The following is a 23205-nucleotide window of genomic DNA, read 5'->3' on the forward strand; positions in this document are numbered from 1 at the left end:
AAAGGAACTTGTGGACCTCATAGAACAAGTCTTGCTCTATACCATGCTACCTTGGCTGTTATCACCACAAAGATAGAATCCTAATTCAATTTAGTCAGAAATGCCTCCTCTTTATCAAAACATATTGCAATTCTGGTTTTATTTTTCTTCCAAACAAGAGGTAATAATCTTACATAGCCAAATGGAAAAATTGCAGGATAACACACAATACTTTCCATAGCAGTTACTTAGTACAACATCTGTCTGGTAATTTTACTAGGACAGGGCTCAACTACAGTGTAAATGCATTTGTGGTAATGCTCTCAAGTCTGTAATTACTAAGTGCTTGAAACAGTGCTTCTTGATTTATTACCTAATGATTTAAATCCCACAGAGAATTCCATGGTAATTTCTTTATGACAAATTACTTCCATTGCTTAAAAGTGGAAGTGACTGAAAGTAACTTTAAGGTGCTTGGCTTTGGTGATGATTACACTTTCCAATATCAGCTACCACATATAAGCAGATATATATATATATATATATATATATATATATATATATATATATGGAATGTTTATTGTCCCTTTTTCAATTCTTACCACATATGCTCCTCTTTCATTTACACCATTTTAAAATCTGAGCACATTTTAATCTGAGACACCACGACACTTTCGAGATATATGAAGATTTGCGAATATTAACTTTCTTTAGGTTTGCATCCGTCTTAAATGTGAAAACCTGTACATGCATGCCATTTTAAAAAAAGTCTCTTACCAGAACATATTTTAATGTGTTCAAAAGACATACAATTTTTGGAGCAGAAAAATGTATCAATGTAATACACTTAAAAATTAAAGATGGATCAAAGTAAATAAATTTTGTTAAACTAGAGGCATACTCTAGCCAAAACATTTTTACTTCCATTTTGGATAGTGCAGAAGGGTCAGGTATTTATTGTGCGAACCTATCAACTCAAAGTTGCACTACATAATGATGATAAATAAGGCAAAAGTGGGTGCAGAAACTGGCGTTCAATGGAATATGTGACCCATAAACCACTTCATTATTTAAAGCGGAGTTCCACCCAAAAGGGGAAGTTCCGCTTTAAAGATAGGTCCGCTGCTCCCCATTAAGGAATTAAGTACTGGCACCTTTGGGGAGGGGGACGGGTACCCGAATTTGACAAGTACCCGCACCCACTTCTGCTGCGATCGCCTAGGTGATCGGAAACGGAAGTTGTCCTCCTACCCTCCCTACCCGAAGTCTTGTGGGACACGTAACAGGTCCCAGAAGACAATGGGGCCATTCAGGAAGTGCAGCACTACTCACGAATGCGCAGTGGGCACCCGGCTGTGAAGCCGCAAGCTGTCACAGCCTGGTGCCCACACTGAAGATGCCGGCCTCCTGGAATACAGGACGGACGGTGAAATGGGCTGTGGCGGGGTCAACGCAGGATCGTGGGACAGGTGAATGTCTGTTTTTTAAAAGTTAGCAGCTACAGTTTTTGTAGCTGCTGACCTTTATTTTTTTTACAGTCAGTGGGACTCCACTTTAAATTCTCTTTTGCAACAGAAACACACACAAACACATATTTATTATTTTATATATATATATACATACATATATATATATTTATATACAGTTGCAAGAAAAAGTATGTGAACCCCTTGGGATTACATGGAGTTTTGCATGAATTGGGCATAAAATGTGCTCTGAACGTCATCTAAGTCACAACAATAGAAGAACACAGTCTGCTGAACATAATACTACACAACATTAGATGTTGCCATGGTTTAATTGCACATAACATGTAAACATTCACAGTGCAGGGAGGAAAAAGCATGTGAACCTTTGGACTTAATAACTGGTTGACCCTCCTTTGGCAGCAATAACCTCAACCAAACGTTTCCTGTAGTTGCAGATCAGACCTGCACAACGATCTGGAGTAATTTTGGACCACTCCTCTTCACAAAACTGTTTCAGTGTAGCAATATTCTTGGGATGTCTGGTGTGAATCGCTCTCTTAAGGTCATGCCACAGCATTTCAATCAGGTTGAGGTCAGGACTCTGACTGGGCCACTCCAGAAGGCGTATTCTGTGCTGTTGCAGCCATTGTTTTGTTGAATTACTTGTATGCTTTGGGTCATTGTCCTGTTGCATCACCCATCCTCTGCGGAGCTTCAGTTGGCGGACAGATGGTCGTACGTTTTCCTGCAAAATGTCTTGATAAACTCTGGAATTCATTTTCCCATCAATGACAACAATCCGTCCAGGCCCTGAGGCAGCAAAGCAGCCCCAAACCATGATGCTCCCTCCGCCATGTTTTACAGTGGGGATGAGGTTTTGATGTTGGTGTGCTGTGCCTTTTTTTCTCCACACATAGTGTTGTGTGTTCTTCCCAAACAACTCAATCTTGGTTTCATCTGTCCACAGTATATTTTGCCAGTAGTGCTGTGGAACATCCAGGTGCTCTTTTGCAAACTTCAAACGTGCTGCAATATTCTTTTTGGACAGATATGGCTTCCTCCGTGGTGTCCTCCCATGTACTCTATTCTTCTTTAATGTTTTCCTTATTGTAGCTGTGTCAACAAAAATGTTAGCATGTGCCAGAGATTTCTGTAGGTCTTTAGCTGACACTCTGGGATTCTTCTTTACCTCATGCAGCATTCTGCGCTGTGCTCTTGCAGTCATTTTTACAGGACGACAACGCCTAGGGAGAGTAGCAACAGTGCTAAACTTTCTCCATTTGTAGACAGTCTGTCTTACCGTGGACACATGAACATCAAGGCTTTTGGAGATACTTTTGTAACCCTTTCCAGCTTCATGCAAGTCAACAATTCTTGATGGTAGGTCTCCTGAGAGCTCTTTTCTGCGAGGCATGGTTCACATCAGACAGTGCTTCTTGAAACCAGTAAACCCAAAACAGGTGTGTGTTTTTTAAGGGCAGGACAGCTGTCAGCAACACATCCAATATCATCACACTGATTGGAGTCAAGGTTGGCTCACTCCTGGCTCCAATTAGCTCTGGGAGAAGTCATTAAGCTAGGGCCTCACATACTTTTTCCTCCCTGCACTGTGAATGTTTACATGTTATGTGCAATTAAACCATGGCAACATCTAATGTTTGAGTAGTATTATGTTCAGCAGACTGTGTTCTTCTATTGTTGTGACTTAGATGACGTTCAGAGCACATTTTATGCCCAATTCATGCAAAACTCCACATAATCCCAAGGGGTTCACATACTTTTTCTTGCAACTGTATATATATATTGGCTACATCTTTTTCTGTAAATATTGTTATTGCAGCCTTTTGACCTTTTTAGTAATAAATCCTATTATCTGAAAAGCGTTGAACTGTTTCTAAAGCTCTTTTATGCAAACTAAGAATACCTGTCTCTGAAGAGCGCTACTGTGTGTTTTTAAAACCTCTATATATCTCTGCCTGCGGTGACAGTGGTATACAGATGATTATTTAACCATCATAGTGTTATTGCTAATATTGCCGAGTTTCCTTTTTCTCTGTACAAAAAAAAAGGAGGTGGTGGCAGTGTGAAGGGTAAATTGCGTAATTAACCCGACCCAGTAACAATCGCTTTCAGGCTGCAGGTACATCGATTGTGGTCCATTAGCTGGAAAATCTTTGTGCAGGGTTCAGCTGGGCGTGGCATTGTTACGCACGTGACAGCATGGTTTTAGATTGGCTAGTCCTTCGGTCGCGACTTTGGTGAGAAGGGCTGGGGTTTGACGCCGCAATCGTCACACTACTTACCCCTGGTTCACATCTGTGAGGGTGGTGCCACTGCGGATCCCCATGAAAATCCGTGCAGCCGCACCACCCGCACAGAGGAATGCAGACCCGCGGGCGGGTGCCATTAATTCTAATGGCATGTCACTTGCACTGGAAATCGCAACCATACTGGGAACCGAGGTTCCCGTGCGGGCTGCTTTTTCCGAAGAAGTGCAGGGACTTCTTCCCTGCATGTCCCAGGGTAAATGAATGGGCTCTTGTGCCTGTGCAAGATGCAGCCCGCAGGAATGCGGAGATGTGAACCTAGCCTTATGTTATGTGCAATTAAACCATGGCAACATCTAATGTTTGTGTAGTATTATGTTCAGCAGACTGTGTTCTTCTATTGTTGTGACTTAGATGACATTCAGAGCACATTTTATGCCCAATTCATGCAAAACTCCACGTAATCCCAAGGGGTTCATATACTTTTTCTTTCAACTGTATATTTATATGATTTAAGGGTGTTTGAATAATATAAATACATGAAGGTCTAATCCTGCAAAAGAAGTCAGTTTGAGGTCCTATTATTGTAGCAGGCTGATTATCATTTACCAAGGGCAGATTTCCCCTTACTTGTGTGAATGATACAACAGGTAGTGAGAGGAAATTTCCCATTTTTTACAACTGCCACTGTGAAAGATATCTTCATTGAAAAAATTCCTCTCCCCTCATCTGTTGACAACCTTCCCCTTACTTTTCAAATAATAACCACTGAGACAAAGTGTCATTTAAATACACAAGAACATGGCAATGCTTGTTTCCTTTAACTCACCTGCCCAGTGAAGGACATGCCTTCTTGTGACTTAGTGAAGTCAGCATACACCTGGTTGGCACGATGAATGACTGTTGCGACAGCTTCCACGTACTGAGGCGATGATGTAGCCAGCAGAGGGAGAGCAGCTAGAGGGATGTGGTCCTGACTATTAGATAAACAACCTTCATCATAACTGTATGGGCTTAAGCTGAAAACACAAATATTATAATAACTAGTATCAGTTAACGGTCATCAGTTATTGCTTTCATGTATAGGTACAAAAGCTGTGCTTGCCAGGAGAGAATTTTCTTTTATTAACAATATGATATTAGAAAACTGTGTCATACACTTACCTATATAGTTTTTGAGTTAAAATTCCAACAATTTACTTTGTCATTTTCTGAAGCACAAAACACAAGAAATGTAAAGAATCGGCTTATAATTAACGGAGAGACTCCAGGAATAATATCTACTATAGTTTAAAACATGAAAGGAAGTAAACAAGTCCTATAGGTTATGCCTATCCCCCTTCTTTCAGTTTATACAGAAAAAGCCTAATAATTACCATGGGCACTCTGATTGAAACATCATGTTTAACACGCACATTAAAACTAACCTGACTGGTTACCAGATATTATTTATACTTAATTAGCTAAAATTATGCAACACAGCTACTCTATCGGCAAAACACTAAAACAGCTAGATATTAAACAATTTTAGTTTTGTGACATCTTTCTTGAATTTGGAAATTGAGAATCTGTTTTAAGGCAGAACACAAAGTCCTTTTGCTTTATTTTTTCAATCAATCAATCTAGCCCTGAATCTTGGAATTTGCCTTTTCACGATCTCTGGAAAGTAAGACTTGTACAAATGGATCTCCGATTATCAAGACATTAACCTGTATGATCTGTCCTACACCACAAAGTCTTGAGATGTTGGAAACCACAATTCCAGCAGGCCTAAACTCATCACTCATCTATTTATGGGCAATCTGCTTTTACTTTGCAACCAGAATTGATCTCCTCCCATTCCTGAGTGCTGTAGATCAATTAGTCCAGCCCACCCTTTTCTTTTCTACCTTCTTCTATTTACTTCCTTCTACTCTCCTTAATTGCTATAAACCAGGGGCGCTCAACCTTTTGAAGAGCGAGTGCCACTTAAGCGATTTGGTAACTGGTCATGGGTCCCAATGAAATGAAATGGCTCTGAATTTCATATTTTTCATTTTGAATAGCATAATGAACATTTTCCTCCTGCAGCTGCTGAATACTGGTGGGAAGGAGAAGAGGAGAAACGATCTTTCGGTGGTGTCTGTATATACGTCCCTCATCACCCCTCCTGTCCAAGTGTAAAACAGAACATGACAGGGTCCAGGAGGCCACATGGACACCCTTGAGCATAGGGTGGGGTTATCATTGCGACCCCTGATGCTACAACAGTGATTGGGGGTGGTGGTGGCAAAAGCATGTCAGAAAGCACACCAAATCCACAGGAAATAATAGAAGTTTATGGCTCAGTGCAGCTAACTTGCAGGAAAGTAGCAGGTAAGTGCTCATATGCCCACTGCAAAATCGCAGTGCATGTGTTGTTTAATACACTGATCTTTTCCTCTTCCAGCTTCTGCTGGCATCGCTCTCTATCTCCAGGCTGCTAGAAAGGACCCAGGTGAAGTACACTTTGCATCACTTTGGCTGGGACAGGAGCCAGTGCTACGGAGGAAGCATCGGCTTATGCAGCTCCTGCTACCTCTGCAGCGCCAACTCGATGCACTCTGATGCTCTGGGATAGCGGAGTTTGGCAAGCCCAGATCATGATCCATACTTTGCCAACCCAAGGCATGCGCTTTCCTGGTTTGGAGTCAAGGGCCATATCAGACTGCTCCATGGGCCATGGGTTGAGCGCTCCTGTTCTAAACAGTTGCAAAAGCATGAGCAACTCACTAAATGTCTCCACATGTTGTGCTGACTATACAGAATCTTTCTTATTTAGCCTGTTTCAATCCTCCTACATGTACCTTATTATAAAAATGGAGAAAGAACAGAGGGCGCACCGGCCTAGTGCATTACCATAAAAAATGTTTAATAAGAGAGAAAAGTAGGTATTGTACTCACGAACGACACTAAAGTCAAAGGCACATCATAAAAGAACAGCTTGGTCAAATCCAATAGTCTAATGCGTTTCAAGGACTTGCAGCTTCCTCAGAGGCAAGTCCTCGAAACGCGTTAGCCTATTGGATATCTACACTCCCTATTGCGGACAGTCACCTAGCATGGATTTGACCAAGCTGTTCTTTTATGATGTGCCTTTGACTTTACTGTCGTTTGTGAGTACAATACCTACTTTTAGCTCTTATTAAACATGTTTTATGGTAGGTCGGTGCGCCCTCTGTTTGTTCTTACTCCATTCAGTATATTTGGATTTCTCCAGAGTTTTGAGGGCAGCAAGGTATGCATATTGCAGGACATTCATGATGTGGTCCTAGCCTACACTGAGTCCATCCCCAAGCACAGGAGCATTTGTGTTTGCTACATCTATGTACCTTATTATGTTGCATCTATACTAACTTTTTATAATACTTTAGTTACTATTTTCATTCAAAACCAAATAAAAAAAAAAATATTTATATATCATAAGCACATTGTACTGTATATTAGATTTCTGGTTTCAAGATTCACAGGATTCTTGGCACGTATAGTTGTTTACGGTGTGTCACAGTGTGATTGCACATTATTGTATAACACGTACTGTAATGTGTTTTCACAGTATAGCACATTATAATAAGCTTTACATGTCAGGGGAGCTTGGAGTTTAGCAGCCTATGGCCAGAGTACAGAACCTGTGACAGTAGCAACCAACATTCAGCTGTGTTTAAAAGATTATTGCTAGTGATGGCTATCACAGGTAATAGGTGCTTCCTGAAGTGTATGTGTATGGCCAGAGGTTGGGAACTGCAAAATTATTATTTCTAAAAACCTGAAAAACCGATTTTTATTTTATATAAAATTGCTGTCACTCATATAGCAATATTTCTTATCCTAAAAGGTTTATATAAATGCCAACGCAAAGGACAGCACAGACTTCAAAGAGCAGAAAGTATCTAACGACATGTCCAACACCAAAAATAAGATATTATTCCCAATTTTAGGATGGTGGGTATAGCGATGCAAATCATTCCTTTTTTTGCAGCTTGGTCAACTGTACATCCAGAACCATTGATTTACAGCACAGATAGAGTCAAACTTTATAGAGCTGAGACAAATCATTCCTTTAGGCCTAGTTCACACTGGCATTGAAAGCAGGGGTTTGAGAGGCGTTTTTCACACATTATCAAAACATGAAGCATTAGCATCGTGTCCCTTCAAAACTGAAGCCTCATCTCAAGTCAGGTGTTTGAAGCCTTTCAACGCCTCCCATTCAAGTCTATAGTGATGCTCTTCAAAGACACTGTAAGGTGTTTGCAGGGCATTTGCAATGCGGTTTCAGCTCCTTAATAACATTACAGTTTACTATAGGTGTTTGTGGTGTGGTTTTAACACATGTAAAACACATATAAAATGCTTCAAAACTGCACATAGTGTGCTTGGGGAGTGTTTGAACGCTTATAAAAAGCCAATCTAATACTAAAGCTCATTAACACCTGTTTAACGACTATACTAACTCTATAGGAGCATTTGGTAAGAGTTCGAAATTTAGTCAAGTGTGAACAAGCTCTTAGGTCTCTTGACTTCACCCACTAGCCTAAAATAAGTATTATTTTATATATATATATATATATATATATTTTTTTTTTTTTAATTGCTGATGGAGGTGTGACATGTAGAACCCTTTTCTAATAGGAAGGCACTACTGTGGTTGACACTGGCTCAGCAGAGGGCTGGCTCCTTTTGGCCTACCTCAACATGACCTGTTAGGTTATAAATAAAAATATCAAGTTTGCAAAAAGCAGAAGAGGAGAAGAAAGAAAGCGGAGTAAGGGGAAGAAAATAAAGGAGGGTGCACCCTCTCCAGTCATTGAGATAAATTTTGTTCCATTCTCAAAGAAGGGTTAATAGGTATTTGATCCAAGGTTTTATCAAAGAACGTCACCCTATCATTAAGCAAGGCTGAGAGCCGTTCATTGACCATTATCTACGATAGCTTGGATTTTAATAACTCAACAGGGATAGTAGGAGACCTGTAAGATCTGGAAATAAATATTCTGTCCCCTACGAAAATAAAGGTGATCACTTTCCTAGTAAGCTTAGGCATTTCCTCGAGTTTGAGTCCCAATAACGCTTGCTGAGGAGATTTCACTTAAGTTCACTTGAGTAAGTAGATAAGACCAATATTTTCAACCACGTTTTATAGATCCCTAAAGGGAAACAACCATCTTTTTTTTATCTGGATTTCGATATAGAATACCAGAGAGAGACTCAATACAAATAACACTGTTCAATAGGTGAAAAGTTTTGGGCATAAAATTAGCTAATCTTACATAATTTTAGGGTGCTGAAAACGAAAATGACCCTAAAAAATGTTGATTGGCTCTAGTTTCCATGATATATTCACCCATCTAATGACGTAAGCCATTCAAAATTATGATGCAACTTCAGCTGCATATTGCGCAATTGATACTGGTGACCAATAGAAAATTGCATGTATACTGAGATGATGCAATATTAGCCTTTAATTGCATCACTTCACTGCATAAAAGCTGCAGTATCTGTAGCTGATTGTAGTTCGACAGCGTCTTTACATTTCGTTTTATGCTTATATAGGCTACTCAGTAATGCCTCGAACTTGTGTGAATAAAGCAGATAATTTCTGCTATATCTGCGGTGAAATAACTTTTATCTCACAAAAAAGGAGGATAACAGGAATGATTAAGAAAGCCTACAACTTGTATTTTGGCTGCAAGATAGGAGACCAGAACAAGAGCTGGGCACCACATATATGCTGCAATTCTTGTGGGACGGCACTGGAGCAATGGTTGAATGGAAAAATGGCATCTATGCCTTTCGCTGTGCCAATGATTTGGAGAGAGCCAACAGATCATGTTAGTAATTGTTACTTTTGTATGGTGCCTCCAATTGTAAAAGGGCTAAATAAGAAGAAAAAGTTATCTGTGCACTATCCAAATATTCCATCGGCAATACGTCCAGTTCCTCATGGAGAGGGGCTACCAATTCCTAAAGCACCAGAATCCTTCGTGGTTGAGTCAAGTGAGGAAGAACCTGAAGCGTGTAGTCACGTGCAGTTGTAAGAGATAGCCCTTTCCTCGAATACAAGAGAAAAGCCAAGAGAAGCAAAACCGACACAAACTGAAGACAAAACTAGTGAGAATCCTAAGTATTAAAATGATTCAACTTAGCTTATGGCTATAATTTTTCTTGGTAATCCTATGCAATATATTATGCCATTTAGGCTTTGTTATGTAGTCAATATCACTTGCTTTATATTTGTGGAAAGACATCTATCTATATAATTATTGTGCATTATGTAGTCATTACGCCTATAGTAGAAAACTTTCCGTTTACAGAAAAACTAGAGCCAATTGACAAATTTCATTGTTATATTTGAACTCAGAATGTGAAATTCATTAAGAAATGGATCCTTTTGTTTCCAAAACTGGCAAAAAATAAAAATTTGTTGAACAGTGTAATCAGGGTGGGGGTAGGAGTTCTAAGAACCACGTTTCTCTGGATCATTCGTATGGATAAGTGATGTGTGCTCTAGGGAAAGCTACATTTGCCCACTGTATATGTACAGGTATGTATGACTATGAAAAAGTTGTATTGATATGTAATGTGTGTTCTGAGGAAAGCTAAATATCCACCAGCTACTTTATTAGGTACAACTTGCTAGTACCAGGTTGGACCTCCGTTTTGCCTTCAGAACTGCATTAATTCTTTGTGGCATAGATTCAACAAGGTGTAGGAAACATTCCTCAGAGATTTTGGTTCATATTGACATGAGTTACTGTTGCCTTTCTATCATCTGTAACCAGTCTGCCTATTCTCCTCTGACCTATGACATCATAAGGCATTTTTGTCCACACAACTGCCACTCACAGGATATTTTCTCTTTTTCGGACCATTGTCTATAAACCCTAGAGATGGTTGTGCATGAAAATCCCAGTAGATCAGCAGTTTTTGAAATACTCAGACCAGCTCATCTGGCACAAACAACCATCGCCTGTTCAAATTCACTTAAATCCCTTTCTTCCTCATTCTGATGTTCAGTTTGAACTTCAGCAAGTCCTCTTCATCATGTGTACATAAATGCTTTGAGTTGCTGCCATATGATTGACTGATTAGCAATTTGTGTTACCAAACAATTGAACAGGTGTACCTAATTAAGTGGCCAATGAGAGTATTTGCCCAATGTCTATGCTGGTTCTGTTTCATATTTGGGCACAATGGCTGCACCTTACAGTTCCTCTCTCTCAATGGTCAGATCTATCTGTATGAAAACAACACTCTCTCTAATTTGAGATCATCTTATCCCAACAGCAGTGACACAAGTAATGCTGCGTGATTTGCAAAGGCAGGTGACTACAAATATAAAACAAAAATTGAGAAAAGGAACAGCCTACTGTTTTTTTTTTTTTAAATAATGCAAACATTTTGTATTACTGAGACCCAACAGACATCATTGAGTTTTGGTAAAGTAAACCAAAAATTTAACTTTCCTGCTTTGCTATTATTGTGAATGAAAGTTTACATTAGACTCAGATTTATTCTCCGTTTACATCTACACCGGGCATACTTGCTGCATACAGCCAGATCTGTACCAATGCGTCACAAACTATCGTCAGCCGCATTTAAATTCCTGACATTACTGTCTATTCCTGCAAGGAATGTGACAACCTATATCATATGGAGGTGGCCTTTTGCAGACCTCATAAGGAAGAGATGTATTTTATTCTCATTTTTGTATGGCAGTCTTAATTATTTCTTTTATAATTTTGTTTTTCTAACTACATATTTAAATTGGCATTACAGGTTTAATTTAAAAAAAAATCTTTGTCATGACATATTCAGCTATTAAAGACTTATCTCCTTTTACTTTGCCATTATATTTGTCAGGGCTTATGTGAAACAATTAAAACAAGACCACCCTACAATTTACTGGGCAGCAAGTTGCTGGAGAGATGTGAAGAATAGGACACATGGATGAGTAAAACATATACAAAAATATCATTAACAATGTTAAAAATATAAATGAAACGGTTTGTGTTTTTTCATTAAAGTGTAACCAAAGCCACCAATACGTACCTCTCTTTCAGCAATCCAATGTCCTCAAGCCCCCTCAGTGGCGCCGATATCTTCAAACTGGTCTTTTTTACAGGTTCAGCAACTTAATTTGCCAGATTGGAATTATGTGATTTCGAAGCATGAGCAGAACAGTTAATTCAACCTGGCACTAAGGCATGCCAAGAATGTAAACTGAGCAGCACATGCACAGCTACAGTAAGTGTACATTCAAAAGAAGTTTAACCACTTATTACCCAGGCCAATTTTGACATTTTCTCACATATATGTTAAAATCAACATTTTTGTCTAGCAAAATTGCCTAGAACCCCCAAGCATTATATATTTTGTATGAAGGAAGTCCTCCTGTGCACTCAAGGAAGTGATAATTATTCCTATAGATATCCGCTGCTAACACTCAAAACTGATACCTTAACAGTGATGATATTAAAAAAAAATTAGTGCAACGCTGAAAATATATAAATACCAAACTGGTGCTAAAAATATAAATATAAATTGTGCCCCAATATAAAAATGGTAATACAATAAACATGCATCATGTGCTCAAACTATGTGCCCTCATAAATAAGTGAAATGAAAATGCTCCAATATACACCTCTAATTAGATGATAGAGCAACTAAACACAGACCCCTCAACTCTGGGGATAATACAACTGTGATTGGTGCAAACGTGAAAACACTGCAAATATAAATATGATATTTCAAACAAAAGTCCATAAACATTCAAATCATATGTGCTTCAAAATCCTGAAATCATGCAACGTGCCAAATGGTGACGATATCCGTGAGTAATGTCAGCACACTTTATCCACACTGGCCAAAGTGCCTCCTCATCTCCTTTAATCGACCCAAAGGGCCACTTCGCTTTCAGGATCACACCTGGATCCTACTCCAACCCTGGCTGGCAGTATTTCACCTGTAGTTCCTCTGAATAATACTCCAGACCTCTCAGGATGGATCAATCTGCTAAATATAATTCTCACCCACGCTCATGGTGAGTGAGAAAGAAATCCTTCATCCTCTTTTTTCATGTAAGGGTATACTGCATGGGTTAGGGTTTCAAAGATGGCGTCCAACGCCGGATGTGCGTCACCAAGCACCGGAAGCTGCGTCACGACGTAGCTACGCGTTACGTCACTTAAACTTGTGACTTCCTTGGGAAAGTCACGAGTTTAAGTGATGTAACGCGTAGGTACGTCGTGACGCAGCTTCTGGTGTGCGGTGACGCACATCCTGCATTGGACGCTGTAGAAATCTTGCACTCAGAGATGGACACAGTGCCACGATTTTGTCAGGCACATCCATTTTGATAAGAGCATACATTTCTCCCTCAATCCTTTATTCTCCTTCCCCCTCCCTTCCTGAGAGGCACAGTGACAGATGTGTGAGTGTGTTAAAAGATGCTGGCAGGTAGAGCAGCAGGGGGTCCTCAGCTACAAAGGCCCCCCAGAGACACAGAGCCTGGCTGTCCCAAAGCGTGTGTAATTTCCTAACCGAGATAATGTAGCTTTTCCCCGGACTTGAAAGAGATTGTAACTTCATAAAACCTAGTGGCTAGGTGACAGAATTAACTGAACATTCCTCAAGTCAGTTGTCCCCTATGTTTCATATCATGGATTATGAAGCTGTTGGTTTTAATGCAGAGTACACCCGACAATCCCTCCCTCAACAGGGTATTGGCCAGTTACTCAGAGCCACCCCCCCTGCTGGGGGACTTTAAAACACAGGCTAGCAAGCCTAAAATGTTACCGTATTTTTCCCTCCATAAGACGCACTTTTTTTCCCCCAAAAAAGGGGGGAAAATGTCAGTGCGTCTTATGGAGCGAATATAGAGCGGCCGGTCCGGTATTTCCACCGCCGCCGTGTCAGAATACCGGGCCGGCCGCTCAGCTCTGCAGTGGGACCTTACCTGTCCCTCTATCCAGCGGCGCGCTGTCTTCCCGGCTTCTGTAGTGTGCGTGACAGCCGGGTCCCAAGTGCGCATGCGCAAGAAGCAGTGCTCTTTGTGAATGGTAAGGCAGTACCTGGGACACATGACAGATCCCAGAAGCCGCCGGACCAATCACAAAGCGCAGCGCTTCTCGCGCATGCGCACTGGGCATCCGGCTGTCCGACGAGCGGCCACACTACAGAAGCCGGGAAGACAGCGCGCGGCTGGATAGAGGAACAGGTAAGATAAAAAAAAAAACTCTGCGGAAGTAAGAGCGGGTACCTGTCAAATTCAGGTACCCGCTCCCCACCTCCCCAAAGGTCAGCAGTCATCTGTACTGTCCGCAGTCTCTGGTCATCTCCTGTACTATGTCCGCAGTCTCTGGTCATCTCCTGTACTATGTCCGCAGTCTCTGGTCATCCCCTGTACTGTGTCCGCAGTCTCTGGTCATCTCCTCTACTATGTCTGCAGTCTCTGGTCATCTCCTGTACTGTGTCTGCAGTCCATTAGTTCAGATTTTTTTTTTCCTGTTTTCTGCCTCTAAAACCTAGGGTGTGTCTTATGGTCAGGTGCGTCTTATGGAGCGAATAATACGGTAAGTTGAAGACATCTCCTATCTTTCCATTGTAACAGCGGGAGATCAAAGACCCTTACGCTCTGCAACTTGTATCTGCTTACCTCAAAGGCTTAAATGGCAAGTAACTTAACCTTTTAACTTCTCCCTGTTATCTCTTTGCTGTGCTGTTTTTTATATATATATATATATATATATATATATCTTAGTCACATCTTCTTTGTAAATATTTTATTGCACCTGTTTGACTCTTTTAGTAATAAATCTTTCTTTCTGAAAGTGTTAAACTGTTTCTAAGCGCTTACTTGCAATTCACGAATTCCTGCCTTTTGAAGAGACGCTACTATGTTTGTTTAATCCTCTGCCCAATTGGCCTGCGGTGACCGTATTGGACAGATGACTTTTCAACCATTACAGTGTATATTTGATAAGGAGAGTTTCCCCTTTCTCTGTACAAAAAGGGGTGGTTGCAGTGTAAGGGTTAGTGACATAATTAACCTGACCCAGTAAAAAGTGCATCCAGGCTGCAGACACAGATTGAAATCCAATAGCTGGAAAATCGCTGTGTAGGGTGCAGCTGGGTGCGGCATTGTTACGCACGTCACATCGCGGTTTTAGATCGGCCAGTCCTTCGGTCACGAGTTTGGTGAGAAGGTCTGGGGTCTGACGCTGCGATCGTGACGTATTGGTGGTCGCGGTTGTGAGATTGTCGCATGTTGGTGGCGGCGATCTTGCGTCCATGACAGATGCCATCTTTGAACACCCTACACCCTAACCCATGCAGTATACCGTTACATGAAGAAACAGGAGGATCTGCAGTGGGAAGAAATGTGAGTGGGCATTTTTTATATACAATAAAGGAGACTTTTTATCAACATTACTACACTATGGAGGATTTCTTTCTCACTCACCATGAGCGTGGGTGAGAATTATATTTAGCAGATTGATCCATCCTGAGAGGTCTGGAGTATTATTCAGAGGAACTACAGGTGAAATACTGCCAGCCAGGGTTGGAGTAGGATCCAGGTGTGATCCTGAAAGCGAAGTGACCCTTTGGGTCGATTAAAGGAGGTGAGGAGGCATTTTGGCCAGTGTGGATAAAGTGTGCTGACACTACTCACGGATATCGTCACCATTTGGCACGTTGCACGATTTCAGGATTTTGAAGCACATATGATTCAATCACAGTTGTATTATCCCCAGAGTTGAGGGGTCTGTGTTTAGTTGCTCTATCATCTAATTAGAGGTGTATATTGGAGCATTTTCATTTCACTTATTTATGAGGGCACATAGTTTGAGCACATGATGCATGTTTATTGTATTACCATTTATATATTGGGGCACAATTTACATTTATATTTTTAGCACCAGTTTGGTATTTATATATTTTCAGCGCTGCACTATTTTTTGAAAATATCATTATATATTTTGAGAAAGCAGAGACCCTGAAGAATAAAATAGTGGTTGCTGCATTTTTTTCTGTTGCATGATATTTGCACAGCCATTTATATGTAAATTTTCAGGAAAAAATACACTAAAATGAATTTTAGTGTACACAAAGTATAATACCCAATTTTTGTTAAAATATAAAAGATAATGTTGTGCCAAGTAACGGAAGAAGTTGACTCGTGTTTAGCAAGTAAGTCAAAAAGACTTGTGTGTATAAGGCCAGGAATAAATGGCTGTCAGTTCCTCCATGAATCTTCTTTCAGCTCTATGGCAACAATTTCTTTTTAATGTAAGTTCAATACTTGTTTTTTTATTTATTTATTTAACATAGTTTCGCTATGCAGGGCTCTTCTCCTTTGCATTATCTATGTAGAGAACAACTGTTTTAAGATGCAGTTTATGGAGCAAAGCTGTATACATTTTACATTTTTGCACTTATATTATATGTGATATATAGGCAGCACTGTTAAAGTGGTTGTAAAGACTGAAGGTAAAAAACCTTCTGTGTGCTGTTCCCACCACAGCCCCAACCCCCCCCCCCCCCATTACTCAGCTGAGCCAGCCTCTCGTTCTAGCAATATGCAAGGGAGCCTTGGCTGTCCTGTGTGTCTCTCTCCTCATTGGCTGAGACCAAACAGTGGTAGCCTTTGGCTTCTATTGTCCTATGGATGCATGGAGTAGGGCTCGGGGCACGCACCAGTACCACCATAGCAAGCGGCTTACTTTTGGGGGCACTGGCCAAGGAGGAGAAGCCAGGAGCACTGACGGGGGACCTGAAAAGAAGAGGATCGGGGCTGCTCTGTGCAAAACTATAAATGACATGTTTATTATTTAAAAAAAAAAAAAGAAAAAACCCAGAGCTTTAAGATCACTTTAATTATTGTTTTATTTTCACTATCTGATGTTTAATACAAAACACAACATATAACAGCAGCTACCTAAAAACAAAAGGTGTATTTTAGTTTCCCCACTGAGCACAGGTATTCATAATGAGCTTAAAAAAACCCCAAAAACCAAAATCAAAAGGTACCTAAAAAAAATCTCCATAGCCGATGCTTTAAAAGCCTTTACAGGTCACCAGTTTAGAGTTGAATGTGAGCTCTGGCATTAGAATTACTGCTCTCACTCTGATGTTCAAGGCGATAACTCACATTTCTGGTGCAGTCGCAGTTTACATAAGTGTACAGGACCTACATGTGCGTTCACATTTGCGCATGAGCACAAGGATGCTTTAAAGTTTTTTTATATATATAAAAAAGTTTTATTGGGGAAGAGACATGCTATACTTCATTTACAATAAAGATCCTGCATGACCACAAAATTTATTTTTGGTGGAATAAACTTGCTTTAAGATGATACAGTAACAAGATGATATAGGGCAAAATGTACTGTTTGGTGAATCAAACTTAAAACAGAATTGTAAGCAAAATCAAGTTAACAGTTAACAGTTTGGGTGTGACAGTTTCAACATAGGAAACACTGTAGTGATAAACGAAAAACGTTCTATTTTAGTGACATCATATTTACAGCTAGTATGCCCAGTGACCATACCAGTCCCATAAAGGAAGACCCCTCAGCTAGCTGTGATTTGTGAAAAGTAATGGGATAGTGGCATACTGGTGAAACCTTGATGATGGACAAAGAATATACCAAGAACCTTCCAATAAAAATCTGGACACTAGACACAAATATTGAGACATTAGGTAAGCAATCGGTGCAGGAAAAAAAAAAAAAAAGACAGAGTGACTCACTTGGATACCAATGAGAATGCTTCTGAGCAGATGGCTGGGCAGGGAACGAGCCTGACTGCAATGTGTCCTAATGCTGCTGGATAATGCACCCTCATCACCGTGTCAAACACAGACTTGATGGTATTGACGTCACCCTGCTTGGAATTCTGATCTCCGCTGCCTGTATCCAGGATATTACCCCCATGAAGCACCAATATGAGTACATGGACTTTACATGGCTGCAAGGAGGTTTGTGCCGATTCATCCTGTAAAGAATAGAAGACATCATTTAGCATGTCTCTGGTAATGCTTAGTACCAACACAAAAAGTATACCCAAATCATTTACGTTTAGAGGAACTCAAAACAAATTCATGCATCTTCACTTGGAAATTCCATTCAAAAGACTACGGACAGTTTGGAAAACCAGAAAAATACTGAGTTCTCGTTTATTATGTATTTTATTGACATCATATTAAACATTGAGTCTGAGGCACCTCTGAACAGCCACCATTGCCGACTTTCCATTTTACAGGTGCTGGTAGGCGCAAAGCAGAATCTAAGGCCTTGTGCAAACAGGGTGTCAAAAACACCACTTTTAAGAGTGTTGGGCTTTTTTTTCTGCCTCTAAATGCCCCTCCATGTTAGCCTATGTGTCCGTGCAAGGGCATTTGGAAGCTGAAAAAACCCATCACATGTGCAGTCAGGAGAGGAGCATTTTGGCAGAAAAAAATGCCTGATGCACCTAAATGCTTTGAGCATTTAAAACATAATGATTCATTTCAATGGCCAGAATAAATTATTATTATGCAAATGGAATGAATGAAATACCAAATGCTTAATGCGACTAAACGCATCTACACAGCTTTTCTTCTGCCAGGAAAAAAGGCATTCAGAAGATCTGGGCAAACGCCCAATGTGCATGAGGCCTAACCCAGAACAAATATGCAGATGACTTCTGACATTCCTGATGCGCCTACCTGTTGCAGGTCAGTGACTTAAAAAGAACTGAAATCTGCCAGTTAGCAAAATAGTCTGGCAACTAGCATCTTCAGAGGAAGAGGATGAGAGGGCGAACAATGGCTGCCTCTGTTAGAGGAAGATTTTACCTTAATGTCTAATCATGACATTAAGGTAACAGTTGTTATACAAAAGTGGGGTTAGGGTATGAATCTACACAACACAGCATGCTCTGAGAACTGTATTAGGTACAACTACAGATGTTATACTCTGATTATAATGAAATACAGAATATAGGGAACTTAAAACAACAAAGCATAATCTTTTAACCACACTGTAAATAAACATGCAGCTATAAAGCAAGATAGGTAAAACCATCATTTTCAGCAAAACATTTCACAGAAATGAGTGTTCTGCTACAATAGAGCCTAAAAACTGCAATGTAATACAAAAGGTTCAGTGATTTAAAACATTTTGTCTACCTTTACCTCTGTGTAGTAATATGGAGGGCTTTCTGTTCTAGCAAAAAAACAAAAAACATGCTTATCCCATCCTGCTTTACGTTTACACAGTGTAGCATAGAATTGCTACAAATGTATTCGTACACATTGCATTATTATATATTATTTATTTATTTCAGGTACTTATATAGCACCGTCAATTTATGCAGCGCGTTACATATACATTGTACATTCACATCAGTCCCTAACCCTCAAGAGGTGTACAATCTAAGGTCCCTAACTCACATTCACACATACTAGGGCCAATTTAAACAGCAGCCAATTAACCTACCAGCATGTCTTTGGAGTGTGGGAGGAAACCAGAGCACCTAGAGGTAACTCACACAGGCACAGGGAGAACATGCGAACCAATGACCCTAGTACTGCCAGGCGGAAGAGCTAACCATTTAGCCACTGTGCTGTCCATATATATGGATGCATGTGCTCTAATATCCAATTTAAAATAGGAAATTGCAGATTTTGGCTCTGGGATGGCTGTGGGATGGGCCCACCTCCATTACCAATGGAGGAGTCCCATACAGTGTGAAGAGCACTTTGGGCACAGGGACCGGTTCACAGACCCCAATGCAGAGCCTGTGCATCTAGGGCCATGTACTCAAACTCGGCTATGCGGGTCAGTCCATACAGTTCATGGAAGTCCATTCACTAATATCGGCTGTCTGCATGAAAATCAGTGCTAGAATAGAAAAGCGGACTCTTCTTGATGTATGGGGTTCAGTGCCCACTTGAATGAGCCCATGGCCTCAAAATCCCATGTAAAATCAAAGTAATATATTAGTAATAATTTGTGCACAATCTACTACTGTGCACAATCCTTTTAAGGAATAAAATAAATAAGATAACCACAGGTTCAGACATCTCCATACAAGTTTTATAGCACCATGGTAACACAATGTATTTATTATACAATTGAACCATAAAATTTGGGTTGATCTAAATAGGACCAGCTGTGATTTTCTGACGTCGTAAGATAAAGCAAAGGCCAAGCAGTTAAAAGTTTTCTGGCGCAAGCGAGTTGCTGTGTTTATATGGAACGTGCTTTGTAATTTACACAAAGAGAAAGTGTAAAGCAGCAGATAAGAAATTTGCTGCCATGAAGAAGCACATCTGGTGTTCTGCAGAAACTGAACATGATGGCACACACAAGGCGTTCCTGGTTTGCTTATCATACCAGCGGCTGGAACTGCTCATTATTTTGCATTTATCTTACACAGAGGCCGATCAGCAAAATCAAACCACTTCCTTAAAATGAATGCTAGGTCAGTTTTATGGTGAAATGGCTTGGTGGAGCAGATTACTGTGCACAGTCTATAAACAATGCACATTCAACATACATTTAAAGTGACAATAAAATATATACTTATTCTCCAAAAATAATCTATACACATTCACTAGCTAATAACCCTGTAATATATTTTTCATGAAAAATAGTTCCTGAACCTCTCCTTTTACTCTTCACTCCCGGGAGCGAGCAAGAGAGGGTGGCACTGTTTCTACATACAGTGGGACCATAGAGCAAGAATGCAGTCACCTTCTAAGAGGATGTAAAAAAAAAAAAATTGTAGATTTGGTGGAGGCTGAGAGCAATAGAAGGTACATTTTGAGTTAAGAAAACATACTTGAATAGATTTTTTTTTAAAACTAGAATTTAGAGTCACTTTAGATTTAGAGGAAAATCATACAAGAGGGTCAACTGGTCACATGCTGGTTATCTGGTTGTCATGTGTATTCAATACTTAGCAAGCAAGTGAGGTCAGGACTTATGACCTGCATATGTATTCCATGTAAGTAACCAAAGCCTAATGCAGGCCATAGACGGGGAGAAATCCAGACGGATTTTTTTTTTTAGAAAAACGAAAAATCGGTCGTTCAGTCGGCCGACGTTACCACCATTGGTAAAAAAAAGTCAGCTGATTTTCGTCCCGTCTATGGCCGGCAAATATAATAACGGTGTACCTGCAGAGAGCTCCGCTATTATATTTGACAGAAGAAATAGAATATGAATAAGAAGAAGAAAAGAAGAAATAGAATATGAATAGTAAGAAGAAAAAGTTGCAACATTGTACCTATTTGTATCCATTTCGGATACAGATGTTTCTATTCGGATACAAATAGATACAATGTTGCTATACTTTTAAATGTCAAATATAATATCGGACTGAAATTCTTTTTTTTCTTCTTCTTATTCATATTCTATTTCTTCTTCTTATTCATATTCTATTTCTTCTTCTTATTCATATTCTATTTCTTCTTATTATTCATATTCTATTTCTTCTTTTCTTCTTCTTATTATTAATATTCTATTTCCTCTTCTTATTCATATTCTATTCCTTCTTTTTCTTCTTCTTGCCGGTCACTGCTCATGCGCATTTTTTAAAATCGGTAAAAAGATGGCCATCATTGCCGTGAAAATCGGCCGAACGACAAAATTGGCTGATTTTTTTTCCAACATGACCGACCAAAAAAAGTGTCAAAAGCACGAAAAAAACGGCCGACCGATTACCCCATTAACGATCTAAAAATCAGCCGATTTTTTTTTCGGCTGAAAAATCGGCCAGTTTTCTCCCCGTCTATGGCCTGCATAAGAAACAACTTGACAGCCAGGGAACATCAATTTTCAGCAAAGCAATGGTAGTTCATATATTGTTCTTGGAATATTCAGAAAATTAGGTCCTGCTAGATCACTTCATGCTGGCATCTTCTGCAGGTATAGCTATGTAAAGCATTAAAAATAAGTGTCCATAATATTTAAAAACTAGTAATACACTGTCTCATCCTGCTCTGCACATGGTCAGTTGCTCTCTATTTTTCAGCATGGTGCCTAAATTGTAGAGGGTTATATGCTGACAGCTTAAAGATTTACTGCTGTTCAGTGGCTCTGGGCGTCAGCAAAATGGCAGCCTCCAGCAAGATGAAACGAGAACAATGCTGGAGGCAATTTACCATTTATGCTACCAAAATAGTGTGTGATGTAATGTGGAATGTATGTTCCTTACTAAAGAACATCATTTTTATCAAGTTGTTATGAGTAAAGTTTTGCTTTAAAAGCTGAAAGTCAAACTATGAAAAACCTTTATTTTTATTGCTGTCTCTGCCTCCATGTCTTGGTGCTAACTGCCTCAAAGCTTTAGGCAGTTCAGCCTCATTTCTCTCCCTGGTTTTACAGGAATAAAAATAGAAAATTTCCCCAATGGGAGCCTGATAGAAATGTTACCTTATTTCCACGATCCAAAACCCCTAGCTTTTATATACAAGTTTTACCAATAACATATATAGTTATCAAAGTAAAACATACAGGGTGCTATAGTGGTAGTATATCGGATTTTAAAGAAGAATTCGGGGATTGGCAAAAAATTCACCTATTAGAACACCCCTACACAAAACACAAAACAGTTTAAAAAAATGTTGAAAATCCTTACCATTTAGGAGAAAAGTCTAATTGAATTTACATGATCTCATCTCTGTAATTTAAAAAATAACAGCATCCGCTCGTCCAAGGAGGAGGTGCAACAGCAGGGATTACATCATACCCTCTCCTCTCTCTGCAGTAAAAGGAAACTACAGTTCCCATCATCCACAGGGAGTTGTAGTAAATGTGGGCGGGTACACTAGGCCTGTACATGTTGAATGTGTCTGAGAGTCTCTGTCCTCCCATCACTCCAAGTGGAGCTGAAGTACAACACTGCTTCCTGGAGAAAGAACTACAGAAGGGATGTGCCAAGTGTCTGGGGGAATAGGAGACATAGCAGCCGCTGGTCTTACAAACAGGAAACTAAAGAGAATTAATGGTTTAATTTGAAAATTAATAGGCTATTTCAGAGCAAGTACTGAGTGAACCAGAAGAAGGATGACATATTCAGTGAAGGTAGGAAATCAGCAACAAGAACATGTAAAGAAGTGTTTGCCCGGAGTTCTGCTTTACGTTATCATTACTATTAGTACAAGTAGATAAGTGCAGGAAGATGCAATACACCTTTACTCAGCTTCTGCTAGGACTACAGTGAACCTCGTACTTTAGACAAAAGTTCTATTAAAATAAGTCTATGTATCTTAAATAATAGGTTTTCTACTCAAAATAGTGTTATGTGACTCTTTAATTAGCATATGTTAGACATGACTGTCCCTCTTCAAAAGGACTTTAGTGGGGATATAAATGCATATTACAAAATGCATCCTAGTCACATCTGATTCCGTAACAAACAAGAAAATGGCGTTAAATACACATTGTTGCAGAATATATACTGTAAGCTCAGAATATACCACA

General features: G+C 39.8%; 1 protein-coding gene across 12 annotated transcripts in view; it reads right to left on the reverse strand.

Moving 5' to 3' along the window:
• Positions 1–23205, reverse strand: part of PITPNM2 (phosphatidylinositol transfer protein membrane associated 2) — a 450474-nt gene that overhangs the window by 84448 nt on the left and 342821 nt on the right. For all 12 annotated transcript variants that reach the window (XM_089661994.1, XM_089661992.1, XM_089661991.1 and 9 more), the window contains 2 exons: positions 17484–17728; positions 4545–4734 (listed from right to left, as the gene is read on the reverse strand). In XM_089661994.1, the coding sequence (XP_089518120.1) occupies positions 4545–4734; positions 17484–17728 (435 nt within the window). The remainder of the gene's footprint in view (positions 1–4544; positions 4735–17483; positions 17729–23205) is intronic.

This window comes from Staurois parvus, unplaced genomic scaffold (genome assembly GCF_062004578.1).
Source record: "Staurois parvus isolate SC_StPar_1 unplaced genomic scaffold, SC_StPar_1.0 ptg001418l, whole genome shotgun sequence".
Classification (NCBI taxonomy): domain Eukaryota; kingdom Metazoa; phylum Chordata; class Amphibia; order Anura; family Ranidae; genus Staurois; species Staurois parvus.